We start from the raw sequence: 14649 nt of genomic DNA on the forward strand, positions 1-14649 counted from the left end.
ACTTTCTGCAATGATGGAAATGTTCTGTATGTGTGCTAACCAGTATGGTAGCCACCAGCCACGGGGAGCTACTGAGGACTTGAAATGTTCTAGTGAGACTGAGGAACTGAATTTTTAATTTTAATTCACTTAAATGTTAAATTTAAATGGCCACATGTGGCTAGTGGCTACCAGTTAAACAGCACAGCGCTCAGATAGGAAATGACATGCACTTCGGATGTCATACTTGACTTACCTTACTTTCCTATCATTATTTTTCCTCTACTTCAAGTCCCTTTGGTATCTAATTATTTTTATTAATCTTTCTTGTATGATCTATATCTTTGTCAGCCAACCTAAGTCTTTTTATAAAAAAAAGTGGGAGCTACCTATAAATACAAAAACACCCCCAGATTACACAGCCATGTTCCCAACTTTTCTGACCAGGTACTCCTTCCCCCCACTTTTGTGAAACACAGAGTAATTAATATGTTCATTTAAGGGAAGGGAGTCCCAGGAATGGGGGAAGAGAAGACTTCTCTTCTGTTTCTATGTTCTGTTTCTTCATCTGGGTGTTGCTTATGCAAATGTTCAATTTGTGAAAATTCACTGAGCATGTATTTGTGATGTGCACTTTTCCTTGTGTATATCATTTATATTATTCTTCAATAAAAAGTAAAGAGAAATGTATAAAGAGAACTTATTATGTTCAAAGTACAGTGTCAGTTTACTTCTAGTTCGTGTAACACAGATCTTGGCTATAGAAAGCTGTAGTTTCGATCATCAAGCATTAATGCAAATTTCTAAGATGCATTTTCTACAGGGATCTTGGGCAACATCTGATGCTGGCAACTCCCCACCCACCTCCTCTCTGCCTTTTTCCCCTGAATCAGGCAATGCCAAGAAAGGAGAGGTGAGTTTGAGGAGGTAGAAGGCTTTCCTTGCATCTAATCAGATCTTAGTTAAAAACATTTCCAAATTCTTATAAGAGGCTGGGTAGCTCCCAGAAACAAACCTCTCAGCTTTTCTCCTCCAGAGGAATTAAATGGCTGGAGGAGGTCTCTGAAATATGGAATGTTAACTCGATGGGGCAGGATGAAGAACTGAAATGCAATCTATATTTTAAGAAAGCAACTAGAAACTACCCAACCAAGATTGCCTTCAACGTATAACTGCACCCAATGGAACAAAAGCATGTAAGTTGAAAATGAAACATGGGAAACACACTGCTAAGGAGAATGTTAAAAAAAAAAAAAAAAAAAAAAAAGGCGTTCTCTCAACTGTGTCCCTCCCTCCACGACCAAAATATCTTAGTTTTGCTAAAGAATGAAGTATAAATTTTAACTTTTAAAAGTAATTTAAAGAGGTGGGCAGGCGTATCTCTCATGCTAGAGCAGAGGACTGCTTTCTGCAGTGATGCAGTAAATAGTAACCTGTTCAAACAGCCATAATCAAGAACTGTGAGGGGACTATTAGTCATTTCTGCCCACATTAATTTAACTCTTTGGCATATTACTATTTTGAACAAAGGCCCAAATTCCTGAGACCCCATGATACAAATATTTTTCTCTTACTCTTTTCACTCTTGGATGCTCTAAATTCAAAAGCCTGCACCCATACAGATTGTATAGCCATTTAAATCTGTGGCTTTTCTTTGAAATATTCTTTCAATGATTCCTTTGAGTGGAGTTCAGGCCAAGCTTTCCTACTTTATTCTTTCATTTACATTGTTACAGGGATTGAGAGAGGAAAAAATATTCTAAATACTGCAAAAAGGAAAAAGTTCCTTAGAAACAATCACATTCATTTTGATCTTTTAGTATAAACAAAATCCTTTCATTAATTTTTACTTACACAACTGCATTGTTTTGCATAAAAAACTGGCAGTCTTCAAACACAGAAGAAAACTTTTCTCACATTTCAAAAGGGATTATAAAACTGACACCACAGAAATACAAAAGATCATAAGAGATAACTACAAGCAACTATATGCCAATAAAATGGACAACCTAGAAAAATGGACAAATTCTTAGAAAGATACCATCTCCCAAGACTGAACCAGGGAGAAATAGAAAATATGAACAGACCAATCACAAGTACTGAAATTGAAACTGTGATTAAAAAACTCTCAACAGCAGAAACTAACACACCATTGTAAAGCAATTATACTCCAATAAAAATGTTAAAAAAAAAAACAAAAAAAAAACCTCTCAGCAAACAAAAGTCCAGGACCAGATGGCTTCACAGGCGAATTCTATCAAACATTTAGAGAAGAGTTAACACCTATCCTTCTGAAACTCTTCCAAAAAGCTGCAGAGGAAGGAACACTCCCAAACTCATTCTATGAGGCCACCATCACCCTGATACCAAAACCAAAGATACCACACAAAAAAAGAAAATTATAGGTCAATATTACTGATGAACATAGACGCAAAAATCCTCAACAAAATACTAGCAAACCAAATCCAACAATAAAATAAAAGGATCATTCACCATGATCAAGTGGGATTTATCCCAGGGATGCAAGGATTTTTCAATATCTACAAATTGATCAGTGTGATACACCACATCAACAAACTGATGAATAAAAACCATATGATCATCTCAATAGATGCAGAAAAACCTTTTGACAAAATTCAACACCCATTTATGGTAAAAACTTTATAGGAAGTGGACACAGAGGGAACCTACCTCAACATAATAAAGGCCATATATGACAAACCCACAGCAAACATCATTCTCAATGGTGAAAAGCTGAAAACATTTCCTCTAAGATCAGGAACAAAACAAGGATGTCCACTCTTGCCGCTTTTATTCAACATAGTTTTGGAAGTCCTAGCCATGGCCATCAGAGAAGAAATAAAAGGAACCCAAACTGGGAAAAAGAAGTAAAACTGTCACTGTTTCCAGATGACATGATACTATACATAGAAAAGATGCTACCAGAAAACTACTAGTGCTCATCAATGAATCTGGTAAAGTTACAGGATACAAAATTAATACACAGAAATCTGTTGCATTTCTGTACACTAACAACAAAATATAAGAGAAATTAAGGAAACAATCCCATTTACCATGGCATCAAAAAGAATAAAATACCTAGGAATAAACCTATCTAAGGAGGCAAAAGATCTGTACTCCAAAAACTATAAGATGCTGATGAAAGAAATCAAAGATGACACAAACAGATGGAAAGATATACCATGTTCTTGGATTGGAAGAATCAATATTGTCAAAATGACTATACTACCCAAGGTAATTTATAGATTCAACACAATCCCTATCAAATTACCAATGGAATTACAAATGCAGATCTAGAACAACAAAATCTTAAAATTTGTATGGAAGCACAAAAGACACTGAATAGCCAAAGCAATCTTAAGAAAGAAAAACGGAGCTGAAGGAATCAGGCTCCCTGACTTAGACTATACTATGAAGCTACAGTAATCAAAACAGTATGGTACTGGCACAAAGACAGATTTATAGATCAATGGAACAGGAGAGAAAGCCCAGAAATAAACCCATGCACCTATGGTCAATTAATCTATGACAAAGGAGTCAAGAATATACAGTGGAGAAAAGACAGTCTCTTCAATAAGTGGTGCTGGGAAAACTGGACAGCCACATGTAAAAGAATGAAATTAGAACACTCTCTAACACCATAAACAAAAATAACCCTCAAAATGGATTAAAAACGTAAATGTAAGACCGGATACTATAAAACCCTTTGAGGAAAACATAGGCAGAACACTCTTTGACATAAATCGTAGCAATATCTTTTTGGATCCACCTCCTAGAGTAATGAAAATAAAAACAAAAATAAACAAATGGGACCTAATAAAAACTTAAAAGCTTCTGCACAAAAAAAACTACCATAAACAAAATGAAAAGACAACCCACAGAATGGGAGAAAATATTTGCAAACGGTGTGACCAACAGGGGATTAATCTCCAAAATATACAAACAGCTCATGTAGCTCAATATCAAAAAAACAAACAACCCAATCAAAAAATGGGCAGGAGATCTAAATAGACATTTCTCCAAAGAAGACGTACAGATGGCCAAAAAGCACATGAAAAGATGCTCAGCATCGCTAATTATTAGAGAAATGCAAATCAAACTACAATGAGGTATCACCTCACACTGGTCAGAATGGCCATCATCAAAAAGTCTAACATACAATAAATGCTGGAGAAGGTGTGGAGAAAAGGGAACCCTCCTACACTGTTGGTGGGAATGTAAATTGGTACAACCACTATGGAGAACAGTATGGAAGTTCCTTAAAAAACTAAAAACAGAGCTACTATATGATCCAGCAATCCCACTCTGGGGTATATAACCAGAGAAAACCATAATTTGAAAAGATACTTGCACCCCAACGTTCATTGCAGCACTATTTACAATAGCCAAGACATGGAAGCAACCTAAGTGTCCATGGACAGAGGAATGGATAAAGAAGATGTGGTACATGTATACAATGGAATATTACTCAGCCACAGAAAAGAATGAAATAATGCCATTTGCAGCAACATGGATGGATCTAGAGATTATCATACTAAGTGAAGTAAGTCAGAGAAAGACAAATATCATATGATATCACTTATATGTGGAATCTAAAAAAAATGACACAAATGAACTTATTTACAAAACAGACACAGACTCACAGACTTTGAAAACAAACTTACGGTTACCAAAGGGGAAAGGTGGGTGGGTGGGAGGGATAAATTAGGAGGTTGGGATTAACATATATACACTGCTACACATAAAATAGATAATCAACAAGAACCTACTGTATAGCACAGGGAACTCTACACAATACTCTGTAATAACCTATATGGGAAAATAATCTGAAAAAGAATATATATATGTATAACTGAATCACTTTGCTGTACACCTGAAACGAACACAACACTGCAAATCAACTATACTCCAATATAAAATAAAAATTAAAAAATAAAACAAATGCTAGCTAGCATTTAGTTCAGTGAATAATAAAGCAATATTATTTCTTATTTGCATAGTTCAAAGGGAAATCTGGAAATTATCTAGTTCCTCTAAATCGTAAATATCTCAAGGTGACCTTTTTGACTTGAGCCATGTGGCCTGGCTGTAGTTTGAGCCAGGTATCTGTCATGTGCCAATTTCTCACTTCATTTTGCGATATGTGGATTATAGTTCTGATGTTTAATGCCCAAACCAACAAAAACTATGAAACTTTACCTGTGATTCAAGTAAATACAATCAGCACCTTTCAAGACAATGTCCCTGAACTTGCTATCAACTTTCTCCTCTCAGGTAGCCGTATGTGAAAACTGAGACACCAGAAGCAGAGGTGTTTCAGAAAGACAAAATCCTATATTCCTGGAACGGATTTACCTGTTAATTCTAGAAAGCCTGGGTCTTGAAAGCATTTATCAGGTAGGGTAGGTATAGGACCTTCTTAAATCTGTATGCTGAACTTTGAATTCTAGAGTATAACTAATGACGTCTAAAGAGTTTGGGACGATCGCTGGAAGGATGGGAGGAAAAATGGGTCCAGTAATTGAGCCAAGACATTAACCACGGAAGCAACAGAACAGTCTACTGCATCCATTTCCTTCCATGTATTCACTCCCCCTTCCTAAGCTGAATGAAAGAAGCTCCAAAGGCATCACGTACTCCTTAAAACACCAAGAAAGTCATTTCCAATGATCACTGAATTTGAACCACCTATTGCCCAGTAGCAGAAGGGTGGAAGGGTAGAAGTGGGGCGGGGGGGGAGGCACCAGAGCGACGAAGAAAACAGGTATCTTCTCTATTGAACGTCAACATATTTTACAATTGTCATAGATGGGTTTTCCTGAAGTTCCTTTGTGGAAGTGAAGAATTCATTGGTAAAAACTCCCTACTTGTGAGGGAGCAGATTAAGGAATCTTTAATACCAAATTCCCTGGGATATCAGCTCATTCTAAATCCCCGGGAGCCACAAGCATTTAGTGGACGCTCAAACAGGTGGGTGAAGAGGCGCTAGAGGAACCGGCCGTTGCTTGCCTGGGGCACATGGCCACGGCAGCTAAGTGAAAACTGTTTAATTAGAGTATGGACACCTTGACTTGGTCTACGAGCCAGACAGAGGGTCACTGATCTTTTTTCTTAACTTATTGTTCTGTAACAGGTACTAACCAGGGTTTCTGACAGAACCAATTCACTTGTTTCTCTGTTCTCCCCAAGTGGAGATAGACACAGACAGACAGACTTCCCCCAGGGTACCTGCAGAAGGATCTTGTTCCCATCGTGGTCCTCCGTCTGCCAGCGTCCCTCACTGATGGGCCTGCAGGGGTTGGGCAAGAGAGGCACCAGCTCGCCAATGTCCTTGACTCGGAACTCCAGCACGGAGGAATCAGTGGGGACCGGGGTCTGGTCACAGGGCAGTCTCTTCAGGGAGAACTGGATGTCCACATCCAGACTGGAGAAAATGGGGAAGATGCAGAAGTCCGTTTTCCTCTGGCTGGGGCTCCGCCTGAGTATCAGCTCGTAGAACTTGAGGATGTCGGCGTAGTTGTCATGGCGACAGTAGATGGTGAAGCGCACGATTTCCTTGCCGTAGTGCACAGGCCGGATGGCCCACAGCGGCGTCCCAGGGGCCAGAGTGAAGAACTCCTGGCTGCAGGGCAGGTAGGGCAGAAACCTGCTAGGCACGCGCTCCGTGTGGTGATGGCGCCAGGGCGGCCGCTGCAGCGTGCGGTGCAGCTGCAGGATCTGCTCCTCGCCGTACTCCTCCTGCAGGAAGAGGACCACCGCCAGGGCTGGCTGCGCCACCTTGGGGGCCTTCCTCCGCCGCCGGGACGCCCTCCTTTCAGAGACCCTGAACAGCTGGAGGTCTGGGTGGATCCAAGCCAAGACCTTGTCGATGGCCTCCTGCAGGGGTCGGGATTCCCCTGGGTCTGCGATTATGTGGATGCTGACCAAGAACGGGTCCTGCGCTTCCTCCACGGAGAGCTCACCTAGCAGCACAAAACAAAACCCAAGAAACAAAGGGTGACTATTTCATTGAGGGGTCCCGTGATAACACGCAAGGCCTCGGGCAGGAAGAGAAGCTAAATTTTAACTGAACGGACTCCTTGAACGTTTTGAAATTCTGATCCCAAGTTCACATGCAAATACTACTGTTGCAGCACCCTAGCAGCCCCAGACTCAAGAACTATTACTCACACTGGTTCCCAAGCTGGGCGCTGTCAGGACAACCTTGGTGCGGTGCTTCATCAGGTTGAGTGTATTTTCTATTGAACAGCACAGAGTCAAGTCTCCGTGGGTTTGGAAGGGATAACAGGGCCATTAGGGAAGATGCTATAGCACTAAGTGAACACCATTGAGAATTTCCTTAGGTAACTGCAGTGCCTTCCCCCACAAATGGTCCCTATATCACTGCACTTCTTTGGTTTGCTTATTTCATTGGTTTATTCATCGGTTTGTCCATTCATTTAACATTTATGGAATCCTTTCTTCACCAGGCACTTACTCTAATTGACACATCAAGCCCTGGCTGGTGAGGCATCCTGCCAACTGTGTCCTGATGGTAGGGTGGCCGGGCGGTGACCATCTTGCTGCTCGAGACGCAGGGAAGAACGACCCAGCGGGGAGGGGGGCGAGCACCGTGTGGTTGCTGTCAGAGCTTCCAGGGGCTGTGGTTAGGGGTGGGGTGACGCATGGTCAGACATCACTGCCCGTGTCCTGCTGCCTTTTGGGCCCCTCCTCAGGCCACGTCCACCCAGAAGCCCACACATCCTGATTAGGTCACTTCCCCTCCCCGTGTCCTCTGGCAGAACAGCAAATTCCAAGTGTGAAGGTGACCATTTACCTTGGCAACCTTCTCCCATGGGGTGAACAGTTTGCCAGTCACATTGGCGTATTTCTACTTTAAAAATATTCAGCGTATTTCATCAAGTAACCTGATAAAAGCCTTGTTCTTGTTCATGATGGCTCCTCTTGCATTTATTTAAGTTGTATGACCATCCAAGGGAAATCAAGGAAACTTTGAGTCTGTTGTGACTTGGAGGGCAAGATTCATCTAGAATCTAGACCTGTCTCCACACACATGCCTCACGATGTCTGCTAGGGTATCAGGCATAGGGCGATGATGGGGTCGGTAACGTTTGAGAAGCATGATGTGCTTTTAGGAGCCATCACCTTGATCAGTTTGCAGGATGAAAGGTGATTTTTTTGTAGTTAAACAAGACATTCCAAGTGGGTTTACAGGTACATTTCATCACAGGCACCTATGGTAACATGGTCTTCATTTTGCGGGAGCAAAACCTGTCTGAATTTTCATTCTAACCTTGACTGTTAAATATCTCACTTGGGAAGAGTTAGCTCAGTTTCTTGTTGCCTTCTTTCTCCTTCACTCATTCACCCACACATTTCTTGAGCAATCAATATGTACCAGGCACTGGAAGACAAAGAAGCTGGCACCATGACTACGGGGGAGTCCATTTACATAGACTCTGGAGTGACTAGTGTCCCCTTAGAGTTGTACAGTGCATGACCTGCAGAGCCACAGGCAGCAGCCATAAAGAACCATAAGCCACAAAAGAGAACTTCATGACTTAGCTGGGAAACACCGACATAAAGATTAAAATTCAATCTGATGTAACTCTATAGGAAATATGATAGAGTAGCATCTTAAGTGGAGGGGAGATTCTATTACCACTGATAGTCCCTTGAATTTCCAGTATAGAACTGGAAGGTCCTGATTTGCAACAAGACCACACATCCAGATAGATGTTCCTTTGGTTGAACAGCAGATGAAATAAAGGCTTGCTGCCTGGCTGGTGTAAAAGAAGAGTCTTGCATCATTAAACACTAGACCCCCGCTCAGTAGGTTGTGCCTTTTACACTACAAGAGGCTTTTGGGAGCTGAAGAGGATTCTGAAACCAAAGGATGACTAAGGTAACAGCAAAGTCAAGTCTCAGTACTCCCACAATCACGGAGTAGAATGGTGGGTGGAATTATTCAAGCTCTGCCTCTCTTTCTCTCTCTGGCTGAGCATGTATTCTCGAATTGCTATGAGGTAAGTATGAGCATGATGCAAATTCAGTTTACTACCACATCACAAAGGAAGGAGCAATTTTTTCTCCAGGGGGCTTCTGAGAGGGCTTTCTGGAAGATGCTCCAGGTGAACTGGGTCTTGAAGGGTCAATGATATCTCACTTACAATAACCTCAAATATGAGGGAGATCACTGCAGCAGGAAGAGGGAAGACTGTTTATGAAGGCACAGAACTGTGAGAAAAACAAGCACATTTGGAAAGGGGTGGTGAGTAATTCTGAAACATGGCAACAGATACAGCAGGAAAAATGGATTGGAGCCAAGCTGTACAGGGCTTCAGCTCAATTTGGCAGTGATAAGGGGCAGTGGAAATTTTTAATAAAGGGATGCTGGGATCAAGTCAGGGGCGGTTGGCTCTAGGCAAAGCAAGAAGTTAGAAGATGAGTGAAGAGTCTAGGTCAGGATAACAAGGACGTGGGAGATTGCATCATTGGCCCTGGTTCTTTATCTTACCCTGTCACCTTGCTCTCTGCCATGTGGCTTTGTAGTTCCTTCCACTAAATGGCTGTAGTGCATTTCCCCACCATTTGACTTCAAATGAGACCATACACCTGGCTTTGGCCAACAGAAATAGTGGCACGTGTTTTGGCTTGTTTCTTGTGCTTCTAACGTTTCCATGAGAAGAACATGCTCGGGCCAGCCCACTGGGGCCAGAAAGGAGTATGAGGGCGACATGGACCCGAGCCAGCCTAGCTGAGCCAAGCCTCCATCAGCCAGGCTCAAGACACTCAAAGACACCCAGCAGATCTTGGTCTGGAACAGCTGACCCAAGACACATGGGAAATGATAAATGACTGCTGTTTTGAGCCACTGCTTGGGGTTGGCTCAAAACACACAGCAACACTTTCAGTGCGTGTACAGAAGAGGGCTAGTCTCACAGGCTATTTAGGAAGCATGTGGAGCCCACAGACCTGGAGGTAGGAGCAAGGAAAGCAGGAGTTGACCTTGATGTTTCTGGCTTGAGCAACTCATCTGATGCTGATGCTTAGCTGAGACAGAAAACAGAGGAAGAAGGGCAGGTTTGTGGGGAAAGATAAGGAGACCCGCTTTGGCCATGCTGGCTTGTGATGCCCGACTGACTTCCAGGAGGGATGTCCTGTTGGCAACTGGACCTGTGTGTTGCTGAGGTGATGTGCTGAACTTAAGGATGGACCAGTTACCTTTCGGCCACATTCCTGCTTTCATACAGTTATCTCGTGTGTACCCTGTTTTGATTTGAACCAGTGAAAATTCATCTTGGTGGCTTAAAAAACGATTGGAATTCATAGATTATTCTGGTCCTTTTCTTTGCTTGCTCTTTCAGCTCACCTGGCTGCTTTCTGTTTCACTGAACACAAGCACCACTATCAGCAGAAGTGAAGTTGAAGCAAGAGTAGTGAAAACACAAACCAATGACATTTCCTGCCAGCCAGTAGCTCCAGTGGTGGCAGGAGGAGATACCACAGTCGCCTACGATGGATATTTCACTTTTCTATGGTGCCCTGATCGCCCACCAGTGGAGACGTGATTTTACTAACACTTGTGAATGCTCACTATAAATGGAAGGTGTAGAAAGGCTTTGAATAATCTGGGGATGAAGACATTCACTTGAGAAAATTACCGATGATTTCTACGAGGGGAAAAAAGGACATGTGGAGTAGGAAGAGTGTTTGGGAAAAGAAGCTGTCAGCGCATCAGCTGGTCCCATTAAGATCCTAACCCCACACTCAGGGTGTGCGTGGCCATGGACGTGGGGTGATGTTGCTGGGTGACACACGGATGACATTCACTGTGGGCCAGTGTTCTACAGGTACGAGCTCATGGACTCCTCACAACAACCCCAGAAGTCGGGGGTGGGGGGTGGGTCGCTCCCCTTGTCCTCACTTTAGAGAGCAGGATATTGAGGCACAAAGAGGTGAAGGAACCTGCCGAGGGCACAGAGGGAGCGAGTGCGCAGGCACTTGGCTATGGCATGAGGTCTGTGTGCACAGTTCCCCCGCAGCTCTGCACAGAAGTACTTGTTTCCCAGCCGAAGGAGCAGCTGTCACCCTCCAGCCATCTCTGGCCACGCTTCTGCTACTTCACCTCTCTCTCCTGCTCTCCTGCCTGCTTCTGATTGGCTGGCTTCTCGGCCACCAATCCAGAGCTTCCTGTCGTGGACACCCCTTTACATCTCTTTCTTCCGGCCCTGGGTCTCCGAGGAAGACTATCCCAGAAACCGCCTCCCTGAGGGCACGTGCCCAGGTCTTTGCATGTGAGCGCTGCCCTCAAGGGGAAGTGCAGGTCAGCACTGCAGGTGGGCACAACAGTGACAGAAAAGCAGAAGAGCGACGAGGGAAAGCGGAGGGGTGTGAGAGGCCTGGGTGAGAAGAGGCCCGGGGTAAGTCAGCCTCCGAGTCTCCGAGACAGGGCTGTCAGGGCGCTCAGTCGGCCACCTCTATGGGCGGCACAAAGGTTTCCCAGGGAGCAGTAACGAAAGCCATGCAGAAGCCTGCACGGCCGAGTGGATGTTTACAGCTTTGCAAAAGGGCAAGATGCCCAGCTTCGGAGCAGGGAGGGGGCTGAAAGGCACTCGACCAAGCACGGCTCACCCGGGATACAGACCTGATCAAGCAAGCAAGAAGGACGAAGACCCGACCCCAGAGCTCCCTCTTCACCGTGCGAACCACAGAGACGTAAGCGGCTAATATCCTGCCCCTGAGAAGAGTCGGGGCAAAGAGTGGTGGCATTAGTACGCTCTGGCCGTCGCCAGCATGTGCCCACTGCATGGGACCCTGAAATAAACAGGCTCAAAGGGGCACAGAATGCAGCTCCCCGCCGTCATCGTCATCGGGTGCTGGGGTTACGCACGCCCAGAGCAAACCTGCCTCCGTGGAGCTAGACAGGACGCCAAGTGTTTGAGGGGAAGAAGAGAAAATGTGAATAATTAATTGACATGAAAAGCCTCTCCGCCTCCCTGGAGGAGCAGAGACGCTGCGACTGTAGGATATGCCTTTATCATATCTATTACACGGCCTCTCAAAGGCCCTCAGAGAGCACCTGTTCAGCTAGGGCAGGACACAGACGCAAACCGGCCAATGGGGGGATCTCCCCAGGGCTGGAGAGAGATGGGAGCTGTTCACAGAGCTTTCCAACTAGCTTATGCTTCCCAAGAGGACAAGGAAGATTCTTTCCCATGTGATCATTTACAATTAGATTTTCCCTGGATAAGGTAAGACACAAACAACTGTAAGTAAAGCACTGCACCAGTTCAGGCCTTCTATGAGGCAGAAAGTGTATTATTAACCTGAGGATTTGTTCCATTTTCCCCAGTATATCCCTTTTTTTTCGTAAGCGTAACAGAAAATAACTTAGACAATAACAACCATGTATTATGTTATTATTTGTCAGACACTGTCCTAAAAGCTTTACTATATATATTATCTCATTTAATCTTTAAAACACCACCATGCTAAAGGCGTATTCTTTCTCCCCATCTTGCAGGTGAAATGTTAACTGACCCGCCAAAGGCCATTCGGCTGGAGAAGGACGGCGCGTCTGTGCGCCTCACCATGTGCTTTTTCTTGCCTCTTGAGTCCACCATCCTTATAATCATCCTGCCCTGAACCTCAGCCTGCCTGGCTGGGCTCTGAAACTGTGGCTGGGTTCCATCAGGAAACGTGGGTGGGTGATTCTGCCGCAGATGGACTGACCAGTACACCTGGACAGTTTCTGGCAATCCTTGACCCATGCGGACATCCTAAGTCTGGTGGAGGACAGGGAGGGGACTGAGGTCCTTCTGCTTGTTGACAGATGTCCTGATGCTGGTCCTCCCACTCGGCTATCTCAATGCTGCCTCACTGCCAGTGGGACCCCTCACTGCCACTCTCTTGCCCACACTGTCCCCTGCTGTCCAGTGCCTGCCAGACTGCCCTCCTCCCAGAACTGGCAAACTGATGTGTCCCCAAGACACTGACTTCCCAATAGCAGGTATGTCTCTAATTGAAGGTCCAGATCGCTCATTCCAAACGGAATGCCTGGCCAAGTCTCAGGATATGACAAGCTCAGATACCCCTTTCTAGAATTTCTGGGCAATGATTGACGTCTCCTGTCATTTATCCACCACTTATCACTGACAGTTTGCAATTCAGTGGCAATCACTTACTTAACCAAGGAATGTTTATTGAGCACCTACTATCTGCCAGGCACTGTAGGATACAGTGGTGACTAAAACAGTCTCTGCCTTCATACAACTTATAATCTAGTGGTGGGAGATAGACAATAAAACAAATATATAAGATGAAGTCAGGTACCTAAATGCAATAGACACTTCACTGAACAAACCCATGTTCAATATGGGTACAACAAGGGGTTTCCAAGGCAGTAACCTTACCATCACCTGAATAAACTGCCCTGGACCGTTCCAGCGCCATAAGAACCACAGGGCCCCAGACACACCCAGGAGGCCAAGAGTCTGAACAAGGGCACCTCTAGCTGCTGCAGGCTGTATGGTTTAGGGAATTTGGCCCTGGAGCTTAGCTTGAGTCCCTCTAACCTCAAATGCAGGAGGCTGAATAAACTCCTGATTTGCATTTCTAAAGCCCCACTCTGCAGCACCCAACAGTTCAGGGGCTTGGATGTGTGGTCTGTCAACCAGACACATGTGACCAAGTGGCAGAAAGCCCACAGGAGACAGTGGACCAGGTATGTTAAGAAAGACATGCCCAGGGCATAGGCTGATGCTGTGAAGAAAGATTAGGTCAGAAAGCAGGAGGGAAAGAAGCTCCAGGATGACAAGGAATACAAAACCTGCTACGTTAAAGTGGCACAGGGGGCCAACCTCCCCACATCAAGCTGCTTGGTCTTCCCAGAATGCCTGAAATAAAAGCTCCCAGAAAGGGGCTTCCAAGTTCCTTCCTGGGAGAGTCTATTCATCCGGAATGTAATGAATAACCTGCCTTCAGTTTTTTTGTTGTTTTTTTTTTTTTTCAGTTTTTTTTTAAAGCCAGTTCTTGGAACCTCTGAACTAATTAAAAAATTGAAGCAATCCCCTTTGTCCCTGACAACACTTAAAGTCTCAGACATTCTCAATTCTTAGTAATTTTATGATTTCGACAAGGCCTTTGGTTGGCCTGTAACTTTGAGCTATGAAAGGGGCAAGGCTGGTCCCAGTGCCAGCCCCAGACTGCAGTCAAAATGAGACGCAGCGTTGGGAATAGTGGCAATCTGGTGGCAATGAGGTGACATGCAGAGTATTTAATATAGGGGATCCAAAATGCGTCCATAATGTAGATAAAATGCATCTCCTCCTTCAGCCTGAATTCACAGAACTTTCCTGTAATTGAAGAATGGAATATAGGCTGAAGAGACTAAGCCAAAAACTGTATCTTCCTTTGACAGAGGAGAACACTATGGCATCTTTCTGATCCTTAGGCCCTCTCAAGATTTTGTAAGAAGTACGGCTTTGCTATCCCTGTAGTTATTTGACTGCTCTCTCAATCTTCATCACCTATTACAGAAACAATGTCAGGAATCTGGATGTGAGAGGCTTATTCTTGAGCTCACTCTAAAACTATTAAGAAGGAAATGATATAGAAAGTAAGGCAGATGCTTTAGACACCCTGCAT

The 14649-nt window shown here is 44.2% G+C and overlaps 1 protein-coding gene across 9 annotated transcripts in view; it reads right to left on the reverse strand.

The window, feature by feature from the left end:
• The window catches only part of FAM124A (family with sequence similarity 124 member A), a 173254-nt gene that overhangs the window by 138027 nt on the left and 20578 nt on the right, over positions 1-14649 (reverse strand). For all 9 annotated transcript variants that reach the window (XM_082365522.1, XM_082365524.1, XM_082365523.1 and 6 more), the window contains exon 3: positions 6229-6962. In XM_082365522.1, coding sequence (XP_082221648.1) covers positions 6229-6962 — 734 coding nt within the window. The remainder of the gene's footprint in view (positions 1-6228; positions 6963-14649) is intronic.

The sequence above is a fragment of the Balaenoptera borealis genome (assembly GCF_965194805.1).
Source record: "Balaenoptera borealis genome assembly, chromosome: 18".
In the NCBI taxonomy this organism is placed as follows: domain Eukaryota; kingdom Metazoa; phylum Chordata; class Mammalia; order Artiodactyla; family Balaenopteridae; genus Balaenoptera; species Balaenoptera borealis.